Below are 15624 nucleotides of genomic sequence, written 5' to 3'. Positions count from 1 at the left end.
TTGTATCTTGATATTGTTTGTCAGTCATGCCTTGATGCACTGTAAATGAGGTCAAGGCAGCGTGGGGAGAACTAGGCCACAGTCCCGATGAGTCGGCGATCGCTGGTAGACAGCTATCCATCAGCTGGCACGTTCAAGTGACAGAAAGGTGTCCTCTCCGCGGCCACCTGAATGTGCCAGCTGCACTCCCCCAGCCGCTACTGCTGGCACATGATGTTCCGCGGAGCACCTGAAAGTGCCTATAGTTATTGGTTCTAGAAGCGATATTGGTGGCATTGCTAGATTGTCAACCTCATGACAATGAAAGAATCCATTTGGAAGTACTTTTCAAGGTGAAAGTCCTTCATTAACATTGACCTGTTCTTATGGTTAACAATTTGGAAGAATTTTTAAAAAATTTTAGGTACGTATTTCCCATTTGTTAAAAGAATAGAATCTCAAAAATGATTTGCTTCTGAAATCATTATTCAAAGTTGCAAATAATGTATTATTCAATAGAATGCAGAAGCTGAAATTTGGAGCAAACAAGCTGCTGGAGGTGGTAATTTGGTTTAGCTGTATTTGTGAGGGGGTGAGGATAAGGAACCCTCCAGGTTGAGATCCTGCATGAGGACAGAGAATGGAGGGAAGATGTTAATATAGAGGGTTAGGGATCCTCTCTGCATCTGCCCTGTAAGCACTCTGAGAAATGTTTTGGATAGGAACGAAAAGGGTTTTTCCCCTGACCGGAGGGCCAAGAATTACATTGCATCTATTGGAAAAAGGGGTGGACCATTTAAGGTTTCATTGAGGGTTGAGTCCATTGAAAGTCTGTACCTTGGTGTACACCTATTAGTGAATGCCATAAAGGGTAGATTCTTCGACCTGGAGATTGAATAGGAAGGTGTTGTTGAGAATTGGTTTTCTAGAATATTGAATAGGCTTCAGAGCCTTTGAACCACATGCATCCATCGAAAATCTTGCAGAAGTTTGCAGTGCAGTTGCATTCCACTCGATTGTCAATATCTGGTTTTCTTTTGCACTCTTGTTCTAGTATTGATGGAATGTCTCATTATCTTGCAAACCTCTTTAACTCATAACTCTACTTTTAATCAGCTGTCAATTTAACGAAATTGGTAGATTCATCATCAACTAGATTCGTTTTCTTCTGAAATCCATCATTTTGTGTTGTAAATCTAGTTTAATTTAAAACCACTTAAATATATTGTCTTGATTTCTGCTCCGTATAAAATGATGTTTCTAAAGTACACTGTAGTTTAATTTTGGCAAGCAACTCAAGGGTTGATGACATTTAAAAAGTTTATTAATACAGGTTGAAAATCCTTATCCAAAATGCATGGGACCAGAAATGTTTCGGATTTTTTTTTCTGGATTTTGGAACACCATTTAAAAAAAAAATGCACTCATTCATTCAGATTTAAAGATTCATAAATGCACCACTTACATCCACTAGGCCCCATTCTCCAATCAGGATTTGCATTCTTCAATCGGGATTTCTGAACTATTATTAAGGCAGCGCGCTTGGCACAGCAGTTAGTGCAATGCCTTTACAGTGCCAATGTACCTGGGTTCGAATCCCATGCTATCTGCAAAAGAGTTTGTACATTCTCCCCATGTCGACATGGATTTTCTCCAGGCCTCAGGTTTCCTCCCACCATTGAAATCATACCGGGGGTGTAGGTTAATGGGTTGAAATTGGGCATCATGGATTTGTGGGTTGAAATGGCGTGTTACCATGCTGTATGTCTACATTTAAAAAAAAAAACGTATTACCTAATGGGATCACAGACAAAGAAAGTTTGGTTTTTGGATCATTAGGGGTTTCAGGTATTCAGATAAGGGGTATTCAACCTCTACCAGTATATACATTTTTCTTACACTTCAAATTTATAAATATGCATGCTCTGAAAGATGATTAAGGGCATTACTTAAATCGAGCTTTTGAGAAGTCTGCTCAAAGTTTTTCATGGCATTTATTGAATTGACTAAGAAATTACCACAACATTGTTATTGCCTTTCAAAATTGGCTCCACTGGAAAGAAATTACACAGAGAATATTAAATTTGTGTTCAGGTTATTTACAAATTAACAGAGCAAGATACATTTTTGAGCTATTTTATCCCTCTGCCTTGTGACGGTAGCAAGGGTTAATGATTGTTGTTGTAAAGTTTGATTTGGACAACCTTGCTTGTAGGTTATTCTGATTTGTGCTGGCAACAAAATTGATGCAATGAGTTTCTGTTTACTTTACCATCCAACTCTGGATATAAATGAGCAGTGCTTAACATCAGAAGTTTCACAATGCTGTGTCCTGTCTGTGCTCGCTTTGGCAGCACATATATTAAATTAATGCTGTGTCCAGACTGATTTTTAATAAATATGAGGTGTGTAGTACTTTTTACTGCTACTAGATCAATTAACTTTGCCCTGCTGTTCATCTACAAACTCAAGCATGCAAAATCCTTGGGAACATGTATCACTAACCAAGTGATTAATGTAGACTAGGCACAGCAATGCTGTTGAGGTACATACATCTCGTAGCTTATCTATTATGACATCATTTGATGTAACAAACTGGGCATGGGCTGTATCACTTTGGAGAGTCATTCTATTCTATCATCTTAGCAACTTGTACCTTGTCCTGATGTTGATAAGTGATGTTTCACTCCAAATGTACTGAGAATGAAAAAAATATTTATCACTTTTCTTTTCTTTCCAGCATTTATTCAATCAGAAAATATAATTGAGATACTACACTTCGGAGAAGGAGGCTTATTACAGGTATGAAATTAACCATCACATTGTGTTTTGTCATGTAAATGTATATAAATTTTATCAATAAGATAAATTGCAAAGTGTACTAGTCAAGCCCCAGTAATTGAGAAAAATTTGGTATAGCACCACATTGTTAGAAGGCTGTGAATCCTATCACAAAGAGAATTAAAAGGATCTTGTCTTCTGTTGTATCATAACTAGTATCATATAAATGAGAGAACTATGCAAGAAGCCTTGTGATCTATATCTGCTCCTATTTCTAATTAGATCTTGTAATAAATGATTAAATGATACTCATTGTTTTTTTTAAAATACTTACTGCATTTCTGAAGTGCGTATCATTTGATAGGTCATAGAAAAATTGCAGTTCAGATGCTCCAAAACTTATGATGGGGTTATGTTCCGGCAAATCCATCGTAAGTTTTAAAAAAATCATTTTGAAAAAGAATACAGGTATACCTTGCATAACACGGACAGTGCTGTATCAGTCCCCACACTGATCCCACTGCCCTGCTCTCTTCCCATACGTATCCCACTTCTCAGTTCTCTTTCCCACCCACCCCCCCCACCCCCGACAGCACTTCACACTGATCCTGCTGCCCCGCTCTCTCCCGACAGTGTTGCTTTCCGACTGAACTAAAAGAACTGATTGACCAAGGAGGCTACAAAGAATTCACCATAGAGGAATTATCAACATTGATTGGAAAAATCAACGATGCTTGTGATTACCTTTTTAAAAACCTATCACATGGAAGTAAATGACGATGGTAACTTCGAAAAATCTAAAGTCGGACCATCATAAGTAGGGGAGCACCTGTAATCCCATTTATAATAAAAATTCAAAAGATCATGATGATTTGGCTAATTGCCCAGTGGAATTATAAATTGTCATCTATTTGGTATTTTCACGTTAAATTGAGTGAGATGCTTGTCACCAACAACTCGAGCATTTAATCCCCGCTCCTAATTGTCTCTGCAAAAACTTTTTGCAATCCTTGTGAAGGCACTATCGCACTACTGTAGGGTAACAAGTTAAAGGATTTTGAGCCATGACGGATTTTTAAAATATATTAATGAAGTCAGAATAGTATAAAACGAAGGAGAGCTAGCAGTTAATGTTGTTGACATGTGCTTGCATGGCATTCTTGGCTTTTAAGATTAAAGTGCACTTTAATATTCCATCATATTTGGCTTTTTGTAATGATAAAATGCACTATTCTTTATATGTTGTTGGCTAAGATAAACTGTTGTCATTGTTTTCTGTTCCAGTAGCCTTGGCTCGTCAGTAATGAATGAAAATATTTGTACAGTGCAGCCCTGATATGCTCATTGAATCATGATTTTTGATGTATTAATAATGAATTCATTTACACATGCAATGTACATGTGCACAGGAATTTTTGCTGCAGCTGAACAGGTGCTTTGCAAAGGACAAAAAACAACTGGAGTTGTATATATTAAGTTTAAGAAAAAATTACAAAAAATTGATCAAATATATTCACTTACCATTGTGCAAGAAAAAAAGTGGCAGTACAAGAATGCAGACGGTCCTTGTGGCATCCTTGTGTAATCCCATTTGTAATAAAAATTCAAAAGATCATGATTTGGCTATAATTGCCCAGTGGAATTATAAATTGTCATCTAATTGGTATTTTCACGTTAACTTGAGGGAGATGCTTGTCACCAACAACTCGAGCATTTAATCCTCGCTCCTAATTGTCTCTGCAAAAACTTTTTGCAATCCTTGTGAAGGCACTATCGCACTACTGTAGGGTAACAAGTTAAAGGATTTTGAGCCATGACGGATTTTTAAAATATATTAACGAAGTCAGAATAGTATAAAATGATTAGTGTAACACTGGGAAGTTCACGGACCTTATAACTATTGGAAAGAAATGGTTCTTAATCTCACGTGGCAAGTGATAACATTGTGCAACTGTGGTTTAAGCATTGAATTTGCCCATCGTTATTGAATGAAGATCTACCGGGACCAATGCCTGAAGAGGGCACACAAAATCAGTGAATCGGTGCAGATTCGAAAGGCCAACATGGCCTGTTTCCGCTCCGTAAAATGGTTATATGGTTAAATGGTTATACTGTGGGTGAAAGTCAGGGATTTCTAAGCTAGATTCACTTGTACAAGCTACAAGTAGCTTTTAACAAGGCTACCCATGTTATATTGAGATCATAATGTATTTAATTTGTATTGATTCTCAGTGTAGCATTTTAACTTGGGTCTTTTGTTAATATTGGTAAATTATCAAAATGTTCAGATATCATTTGAGGAATACACTAAAGTGCGAGAGAAACTCAGCCAGTCAGGCAGCATCTATAGTAAGCAAGGGCTAACCAAGGTTGCGGGCCTGAGCCCTTCATCAAAGTATGAGCCAAAAGCAGACGGATGCCTGAATAGAAAGGTAAGGAGAGGAGAAAGGAAGGAGCAGAGGTAAGAGTACTAGCAAACAGGGAAGAAGTGGATGGGTAGGAGGGTAAAGATAATAGGGTTAGGAGGACCCTCTCTGAATGGAGATGGATGGAGTGGAGAGCTGGAGGAAAGAATTGGGAAAAGAGCTTCAGGGGAGGGGTTCACAAAAACTGGAAGTCAGGTTGGGAAGTGTCCTGATAGATGTGGCTTCTCCAATTTGTAAGTAGCCTCAGTTTGACAGTGAATGAAGCCATGATTAGACATCACTGTATGAATAGTGTATAGAATTGAAATGGTTGGCCACTATGAGGTCCTTGCTGTTGCAGTGGACAGAAAGAAGGTGCTCAATCAAGTTATCTCCCAGTCTGCATCCAGCCACTGATGTAGAGTAGGCCACAATAGGCATTTTCAGGTGGCCAAAATACCCCGATATAAAGCCACATATTATACCCCTATGCGGCTGACGGGAGGCCACCTGAAAGTGCAGAAGGTGCCTGCGAGGCACACTTTGTAACCCTCCTCCAGGAGGGATAATTGCCGGAGCACTCAGGCCCCCCCCTAGGCACATGAATGCAGCTGCCTGAAAGCAGCTGCTAAGGGGATGACAATCAGCTGGCGAGCGCCTGACAGCCCCCCTCCCCGCTGCCCTGTCTCCCAATGCAGGACGTCCACCCAACCCTGACAGCCTGAAGGGACAGGAGCCGGAGTGCGCTCCGAGGAACCTCCCGTGCAGCTGTCCCTTTCGGGTGGCCAGCGCTGCGTTTTTAGCGCTGCCACCAGAACGACCATTCCACAGGTCTGAATCTGCTTCTGCAGGCCCATTCTTGGCGGAGAATACACCTGAAAGTGCCTAATGAGAGCACTGAATGCAGCAAATGATCCCTGCAGATTCACAAGTGAAATGTTGCTTTACTGGAAGGACTGTTCTGGCCTTCAAACAGTGGTGATCCCCCAGACAGATGGATTTTGCAACAAAATGTGAAAGAATGCCAAACAATTTATTCCTTTTTTAAAAGGTGAAATGTAAATGTAGTATTTTGAAATAGATCTTGTGCAAGCATTTGAGAAATTTTCACCGTCTGATTGACGTGACTACCTTCCATAGAAGGTAGTCTTGACAACTCACCACTGAGCAATATTTTTGACTCTTCTTTCCCTATATAATCCTGTAACTTGATCTTTCTCAAATAGCCTTCAACTCTCCTTTGACTCTCCTTAGCACGTAGCCACACAACTGGATAATGTATGTTGGAAGAGATCAGAGATGATGTTTCATTATCTTGTTGCAAACTTGGAGGTGGGGGAGGAGAAGTTAACTTGCCAGCTAAAATGTATTTTAAGGTGGTGACAATAGAGGAAGATCGACTAACCAATAAACATGTGTGGAGATGGATGTGTTATTAGTCACTTTCTATTGAAAAGAGCTACAAAATGAAGGCTATTTTGTAAAAAGAAAATTGCACAATATCATATTTTGCTTTTACCCAATTAATGGTTTCCATTTGGGCAAATTCTTACAAATCTGTTAAATCTCTACTGCTGGTTGACTGATCTTAACTATTTGTTTTCACCCTCCTATGCTAAGACATTCAGAGTGAAAATCTTGTGGAATTAAACCTGTATGATGTTTTATTGGTGGGCTCACTTCCCTCAATAGGACTAATTCAATTTGAAGTTTGTGGAGGTCAGCAATATGTTCATTTTATTTTGGATGCCAACCCGAGTGTCAGACAATGAATTTAGCCACTTAGCACAATGTATTAGCCATGGCAGTTGACAAGAGTACATTAAATGCAGTGTTGTCTCATGGCAGTTCTTTGAGTTGGACATGGTTGGGAGCTATGCTGCTTGATGGTTAAGAGGAAAAGAAAAATGATTCCAAGTTTACAAGCCTGAGTTGTGAGAATTCACTGTTCAGTTTATGGACTAAGCCATGAGTTCAATAGCTTTTGGCCATTTTAGTCAGTTCATGCATGCAACGTTATATCAGAAAGAACATGTTTGAAGTTGTATTTCATTTTAAGTTGTTGAATTAAATATTAAAATCTTCAGTCCAGTATGCTTGAAAGTGGTCATGTTTGAGAGAATTGGTATATGGGAAACAGAAACGGGCATAGAAAATTAAGCCAAGGAGTTTGCTTCTTTTTAAAAAAAATAGAGCTGTCATCTTCAAATTGACCGTTCCATCTTGTGTCCTTCAATTGCCTCATATATTTCTATTAAGAAACGAGTAGGAAATGGCCACATAGCTCTCTAAGCTTACTCAACGAGATCATGACTAATCCTCTCACTCAAACTCTATTATCCTGCCTAACTACTTAACCTTTTTAATCCCTGGATCCAAAACATCAAGCAGTACAATTAAAATAGAAAACTCTGCCCCATTGTTGAGGTAAAGAATTTCCAAGAATCACAGTACTCTGCATGAAGAAGCTTTTTTGCACGCTGCCAGGAGGCTGAGCCTTTGGCTGTAACCTTGACCTCCCTATCTCGGCTTCTATTTTGGCAAAACATTGCTTTCTCTCTGTTGATTTCCCCAACCCCCACCCCCAACCAAGATCCACCTTCCTGATGCCTAAGCATATACACTGTCAAATCCCAAAAGTCTTTTGTTTCAATAATGCTGACTGTCATTTACATTTTTAAGTGCTCATTCCCTGGGATAATTTTTCTTTCCTTGCAAAACAGCCTTTGTACTTTTGAGTCATTCACTTATTCCTTTTGTAGGGGAAACAACAGTCATACTTCAGCTGCGGTGTCCACTAAGACTCCTATCATTACACCATTATAACTTCAACAATTGGGGGTTAGAATTATAGCAAGACAGAAAGCTGGAGAAACTGAGTGGGTCAGGCAGCAAAGGATAGTCAATGTTCATCAGGAATCTAACCAAGCGTCAATCCGCACAGATGTATAATCTAAATCCTATGGGCTTGGTACGTTAACTTTAATAGAATCCCCTTCAAATTATTCTGAAAAGTCGTGGTGCCAGAGCTTTTTTTTAAATATCCTTATCTCCTGGTTATGAACTTCTGCTTTAAATCTACCTAATGATTGGCCTCCACAGCTGCCTTGTGGCCACAAATTCCACTGCTTCCCCACACTGGTTGAAAAAATCTCTTCTCCATGTCTACTTTATCCAGCCTTGTGTCATTTTTATTGCCCCCCCCCCCCCCCCCCCCCCTGCCGCATCACCCATTATTTCCTGAATTTTTTTTTGTCTTTCCTGGTGAAGATCTAGAAAACGTAACTTTTTTGCATCCTGTGTTTCTGCACTTATTTTGACTGTTTTGCTTATAAGGGACCCATGCTTTGCTTTGGCTACTTCCATTGCTGATGTATAAAGAATGTAATGGTTATTGATGTCTCTTACCAACACTCTCTTGTCGTCTCTAGTAATTTCTTTGGATTCTAAAATCATATCAAATGCCAGACTTTGTCACTTCATAAGCCATGAAAATATTTAGCATTTGCAAATTAATTTCAATGAAAATGAAGTGCATGTTTCTTTGGGGGAAAAAAATGATGCTTGCAATTTTGAACTATTGCAATTGAAAATAAAGGATTTCAGAGAGCAATGTGTGTAAGGTAATTTCTGTTATGATTTTTGAGTGATTTTAATACATGAATCTTAATGAGTGTTTAGATATTGAAAATTAGCTAAATTAGGAATATATTTCCTTCTGGATGAAATGATGGTTCTTCCAGCATTTCTCTTGGTCACCTGATGAAAGAAGTTGCTGATCAGGAAGGACAATTCTGCTGCACTTAACCGAGATCGTGGTAAAGTGTGTCAATTAAATTATTTTGAGGCATATTTCATTTTTTTAGACATTCATTGCTGATGTGGTCAGTATTAATCTGATTGTAGGGATGGTCAGATTCAGATTTATGGTCCGAGTACATGCATGACATCTCATCCAACCCTGAGATTCATTAGTCCCCAGCGGGTGTGGCAGAATTACCACTAATTGGTAATGCAAAAAATAACTTGTATGCAGCAAAAACCTGTAAACAAATGAAGAAATGTAAACTGATAACAAATGTAAACAAACTGCAATGCAGAGAGAATAAAATAGAAAATCAATAAAGCGCACAAGTAAGAGTGCTTAAATGGGTCTTGTAAGGTAAAAACATCATGAGATGGGACCGGAGAAGGAGTCACCCAGTACTAAGGAGTAGCAGAATGCAGATGTGACCTTGTACACTCAAGATAAGCTTTGCACTAACAAGAATGATGTGCAGTAGACTAACAGAGAAGGATAGCAACAGTTTATTCATTGGACAATGTAATGGTATGATAATTTACTAAGTACGTATCCTGAGGTATATAAAAAACACCACTTGCTGATAACGGCAGAATGCACCTTCTCCAACTAACACTGTTAGTTGCAAGTGTTACAATCCGGTAATAAAGAACAAAGAACCTTGATTTCGACGCAGTCTGGTGTCTGACTCACTCATTCATGAACAAAGCAGACCTAACAGTCTCTGAGTTTGTCGTTGAGGAGTCTGGTGGTGGAGGTGTGGCAGCTGTTTCTGAACCTGGTGGTGTGAGTCCTGTGACACCCCTACCTCTTTCCTGATGGCATCAGTGAGAACAGAGCACGTGCTGGGTGGTGAGGGTCTTTGATGATTGCTGCTGCTCTCCGATGGCAGTGTTCTCTGAAGATGTACTCAATAGCGGGGAGGGCTTTGCCTGTGATGTCCTGGGTTGTGCCCATTACCTTTCGGAAGGCTTTACGGGTATTGGTATTCCCATACAGGACCATGATGCAGCCAGTCAGCACCTTTATCATCACACTTCTAGAAATTTGCCTGGGTTTCTGATGTCATACCAAACCTCTGCAAACTTCTGAGGAAGTAGAGGCGCTGACATGCTTTCTTCACACGCCATTGGTGTGTTGGATCCAGGAAAGATCCTCTGAGACAGAGACTCCCAAGAACTTATATTTGTTTACCTGCTCCCCCTCTGATCCCCCATGTTCACTGGATTGTATACCTCTGGCTTTCCTGAAGTCAACAATCAGCTCCTTAGTTTTGGTGACATTGAGTGCAAGGTTGTTGATGGTGCACCATTCAGCCAAGTTTACAACCTCCATCCTGTATGTTGACTTCCTTTATACAACCCACAACTGTGGTATCGTCAGCAAATTTGTAGACAGTATTATAGTCATACAGAGCCACACAGTGGGTGGTTATTTTGTCCATTCTGCTATTTTATCTTTTTAACCATTAACTATATTGAGTATATTTTTGTGTATTTACAGACGGAATCTGACATGGGCCTCAGTTCATATCAACAGAAAATGTAAGTATTGATTTTTGCTGGATGTTGGAAAACCAGTTGAAACAATTCTAATTTTTTTTTAAAAATCTAATCACGCAATGACAATATTTATTTCTTATAATTGTAAATACCATCAATAGCTAATTTGAAAACACAATGAAAAGTAAGGTGATGGTCAATTTTACATTTGGATTAAAAATATCCAGTCTCCGAGGGAATATTTCCTCAGCAGACCCACCATTTTTACCATTTGCAATTCCCCACTGTTCTTGTGGGTCACTCTACTTCTACCTTAAATATCCTTTGGTAGAAATATCGCTGCCTTTCCCACCATCCCCCCACCCAAGCACAACCACCGTAATTTACATAATTCCTCTTCACACTATCTGAATTTATTCTGCTCCTCAATGCATCATTGGTAAAATTGGTAAAAATACAGAGGAGGAGGAATTCCTTGAATGTTTACGGGACGGTTATCTAGACCAATATGTCGAGGAACCAACTCGGGAGCAGGCCATTTTAGATGGGTATTATGCAATGATAAGGGGTTAATCAACAATCTTGTTGTGCGAGGCCCTTTGGGTAGGAGCGATCACAATATGATCGAATTCTCACTCGACATGGAGAGTGATGAAATTAAAACCGAGACTAAGGTCCTGAATTTAAATAAAGGGAATTATGATGGTATGAGATGGGAGTTGAGTAAGATTGATTGGGTGGTGTTTATGGGGGAGTTGACTGTAGATAGACAATGGAAAGCATTCACAGATCTAATGGAGAAATTGCAAAAATCGTTTATACCAGTTTGGCATAAAAATAAACCAAAAAAGGTGACTCAACCGTGGATAACAAGGGAAATTAGAGACAGCATTGGGTCCAAAGAGAGAGTGTATCAATTGGCCAAAAAAAGTACCACAACCGAAGACTGGGAGCAGTTCAAGATGCACCAAAGGAGGACAAAGGGATTAATCAAGAGAGCAAAAATAAATTACGAAAGTAAGCTTGCGGCAAATATAAAAACCGACTGCAAAAGCTTTTATAAATATGTCAAGAGGAAAAGATTGGTGAAATCCAGAGTAGGTCCTTTGCAGTCAGAATCAGGGGAATATATAATGGGGAACAAGGAAATGGCAGACCAATTAAATTCTTACTTTAGTTCTGTTTTTACAAGAGAGGATACAAATAACCTCCCAAGGATGTTGGGAAACATAGAGACTAATGCAAGGGAGGAACTGAAAGAAATCAGTATCTCTAAGGACATGATCTTGGGGAAATTGATGGGATTGAAGGCAGATAAATCCCAAGGGCCTGATAATCTACATCCTAGGGTACTCAAGGAAGTGACCATTCAGATAGCAGATGCTTTAAGAATTATTTTCCAGAACTCGATAGACTCAGGATCAGTACCCATGGATTGGAGGGTAGCTAATGTTACCCCACTATTTAAAAAGGGGGGAGTAGAGAAAAAGCAGGGAATTATCAGCCGGTGAGCCTTACATCATTAGTGGGCAAAATGATGGAATCCATTATTAAGGATCTAATAGCGGAGCATATGACTAGCAGAGAAGGGATCGGACGGAGTCGACATGGATTTACAAAAGGTAAATCATGCTTGACAAATCTATTGGAATTCTTTGAGATGGTGACAGGTAAAATAGATGGGGGAGAGCCAGTGGATGTGGTGTACCTGGACTTCCAAAAGGCCTTCGATAAGGTCCCACATAAATGACTGGCTTACAAAATCAAGGCTCATGGGATTGGGGGCAAAGTATTGATGTGGATTGAGAACTGGCTGGCAGGTAGAAGACAGAGAGTTGGGATAAATGGCTCGTTTTCTGAGTGGCAGGCGGTGACCAGTGGGGTAACACAGGGATCTGTACTGGGACCCCAGCTGTTCACAATTTACATTAATGATCTGGATGAGGGGATTGGATGTAATATCTCCAAATTTGCAGATGACACTAAGCTAGGAGGGGTTGTGTGCACGGAAGAGGGGGTCAGGAAGTTCCAGTGTGATTTGGATAAATTGAGGGACTGGGCAGATACATGGTAAATGCACTACAATGTGGATAAATGTGAGGTTATCCACTTTGGTAATACAAACCGGAGGGCAGATTACTATTTGAATGGCAATAGATTAAGAGATGGGGAAGTGCAGAGAGACCTAGGGGTACTTGTACATCAGTCTCTGAAGGCGAGCATGCAGGTACAGCAGGCGGTTAAAAAGGCAAATGGTATGTTGGGCTTCATATCAAGAGGGTTTGAGTATAGGAACAAGGATACCTTACTGCAGCTGTACAGGGCCTTGGTGATACCACACCTGGAGTATTGTGTGCAGTTTTGGTCACCTGATCTAAGGAAGGATGTTCTTGCAATGGAGGGAGTGCAGAGGCGATTCACCAGGCTGATACCTGGAATGGCAGGAATGACTTATGAGGAAAGATTGCGCAAATTGGGATTGTACTCGCTGGAGTTTAGAAGATTGAGAGGGGATCTCATAGAGACCTATAAAATTCTGGCAGGACTGGACAGAATGGATGCAGATGGGATGTTTCCAAGGATGGGAAAATCCAGAACCCGGGGCCATGGTTTGAGGATAATAGGCAAACCATTTAGGACCGAGATGAGGAGGAATTTCTTTACCCAGAGGGTGGTGAATCTGTGGAATTCATTGCCACAGAGGGCAGTAGAGGCAGGTTCATTAAATATATTTAAGAGGGAATTAGATCTATTTCTTCAGTATAAGGGTATTTAAGGTTACGGAGAGAAGGCGGGGACGGGGTACTGAACTTTAAGATCAGCCATGATCTCGTTGAATGGCGGAGCAGGCTCAAAGGGTCGAATGACCTACTCCTGCTCCTATCTTCTATGTTTCTATGAACCAGAGCCCATGTGCACCTTGAACTTGACTCATCTAAATCTGTTCTGTCACTTAAATTCCATCAACTTTTATTTCATTATTTTTTTCCCCTATCTGCTTTCATACGAGTTCACTCTTTCCACTTTAAATAATCTATCCTTTTGGAACCTGGCTTTTGACAAATATCTACTTAAAACCAATTTTCTCACAAAACTAGTATACATTTCTCCACTACTGGTTCTTTTAAGATTCTTCTTCTGTTGTTTCTGTGCCTGATGATGTCACTTCCTAATCTTTTCCTTTCTCCTTGAACAAGGTGCTGCATAGGAGTCTGCTTAACAAGATAAGAGCCCATTGGAATTACAGGAAGGATATTAGCATAGATAGAGCATTGGTTGATCAGCAGGAACCAATGAGAATAAAGGGATCCTATTCTCGTTGGCTACTCTTTACCAGTTGTGTTCCACAGGGGTCGGTATTGCGGCCATTTTTTTGCGTGGTGTTAATGATTTTGATTGGGGAATAAATAGTTTTATGGCTAAGTTAGAAGATGATACAGTGATAGATAGAAGGGCAGGTAGTGAGGAGGAAATGGAAAGGCTACAGAGATACTTCGATAGATTAGGAGAATGGGCAAAGAAATAGCAAATGAAATACAACGTTGGATAATGTATAGCCATGCACTTTGGTAGAAGGAATAGAAGAGCAGACTGTTATTTGGATGGGGAGAAAATTCAAAATCTGGAGATGCAAAGACACTTGGGAGTTCTAGGATACTCTAAAGGTTACCTCCAGGTTGAGTCCGTGATATCCAGGTGAATGCAATGATGGCATTCATATCGAAGGGAATAGGAGAAAAGAGCAGAAATGTGATGTTGAGACTTTGTAAGGCATTGAAGAGAGCTCACTTGGAGTACAGTGTACTGTTTTAGAGTCCTTATTTAAGAAAGGATGTGGTGGCATTGGAGAGGGTTCAGAGAAGTTTCACAGGAATGATTCCTGGAATGAACAGATCAGCATATGAGGAACGTTGATGACTTTTGGACTATACTGCTTGGAGTTTAGAAGAAAGGGAGGTGACCGCGTAAAAGTATTTCAAACGTTAAAGGCCTGGAAAGTTTAGATGTGGCAAAGTTGCTTCCCATGGTAGGGGAGTCTAGGACAAGAGGGCACGGGTTCAGGATTGAAGGGTGCCCATTTGAAACAGATGTGGAGGAATTTCTTCAACTAGCGGGTGATAAGCATCTGAAATTTTCTACCATTTGCAGCTATGGAGGCCTATCAAGGCAGAGATTGATAGGTATCTGAATAGTCAGGATATGAATGCTTATGGGGAGAAGGCAGGGGAATGGGACTGAATGGATCAGCTAATGATAGAATGGACAGAGCACACTTCTGCTCCTTTATCTTAAGATCTCATAATTCCCTTCCATTGACCATTCTGTTTCCTGCATTTCTACTCTTGTCCTTCCTCTTTATCTCATCATATTTCCTCATATCCTTTTCATCTTCACTGTTTGAAATATCACTCTTTACAATTTATTTTTCTTCCAGAACCATCTGGCCAAAGTGGCCTGGTCTATTAGTTTGAAACCGAACGCTCATCCTCCAAAACTTTTTTTCTGCTTCATTATTTGTTGACTGTATACGATTTCAGTAAACTTCAGTTAACTCTCCCTATCTATAAAAAGTGATATAATTGTGATGGCCAAAAATATTGGCATCATTTGTGGAAATTTAACTTGAACATTATACTGGTATTTTCTGTTTTTTTTGCCTCTTCAACTTGTGCATCATATGATGCAACTGGTATTGGAAATTGCCATTGAAACTGTTTCAAAAGTTAATCATAGTTCTTTTGTATTCTTTGATAAGAATTAATTAAGACATTCTCTAACTTGAATGTTATTCAGTGAAACCTAATTAGAACGCAATTCGTTAATCTGCGGAATCGCTTATAGCGCGGGTGTCTGTGGACCCCAAACATTGATTTTAGGATGCCAGGCTAACAGTGGCTAACAGCCACAAACTCAAAAATGGACTCCTGACTCATTTACAAGATGTGTATGTTAATATGTGGAGTTTAAAGGTCTTATAGGGTTTGAGTCACGGTATTCTGTTTTTCTGCTTCCTGAATCATGACGTGAATCATGAATCTGTTCCGTGACTCGGCTGTAATGGGGTATGAAATCTTGGCCCCCCAACTACTGTGTTCTAACGAGGTTTTACTGTATTCTGAGGCAATAGCTAAATGTCAGAAGTGAGCTGATGTGC

At 39.8% G+C, this 15624-nt stretch overlaps 1 protein-coding gene across 5 annotated transcripts in view; it reads left to right on the top strand.

Moving 5' to 3' along the window:
* The first annotated feature begins 2612 nt into the window (after window positions 1–2612).
* Window positions 2613–15624, top strand: part of tmem131 (transmembrane protein 131) — a 137769-nt gene continuing 124757 nt past the window's right edge. For 4 of the 5 annotated variants that reach the window (XM_069891887.1, XM_069891886.1, XM_069891888.1 and 1 more), the window contains exons 1-2: window positions 2615–2781; window positions 10471–10511. In XM_069891887.1, coding sequence (XP_069747988.1) covers window positions 2683–2781; window positions 10471–10511 — 140 coding nt within the window. In that variant the 5' untranslated portion in view covers window positions 2615–2682. Of the gene's footprint in view, window positions 2782–10470; window positions 10512–15624 lie in introns of all 5 variants that reach the window. The other variant, XM_069891889.1, reaches the window with a different exon arrangement.

Source organism: Narcine bancroftii, chromosome 7 (genome assembly GCF_036971445.1).
Source record: "Narcine bancroftii isolate sNarBan1 chromosome 7, sNarBan1.hap1, whole genome shotgun sequence".
Classification (NCBI taxonomy): domain Eukaryota; kingdom Metazoa; phylum Chordata; class Chondrichthyes; order Torpediniformes; family Narcinidae; genus Narcine; species Narcine bancroftii.
The sequence above is the reverse complement of the archived record's forward strand: the minus strand, read 5'-3'. Positions and strand labels throughout refer to the sequence as shown.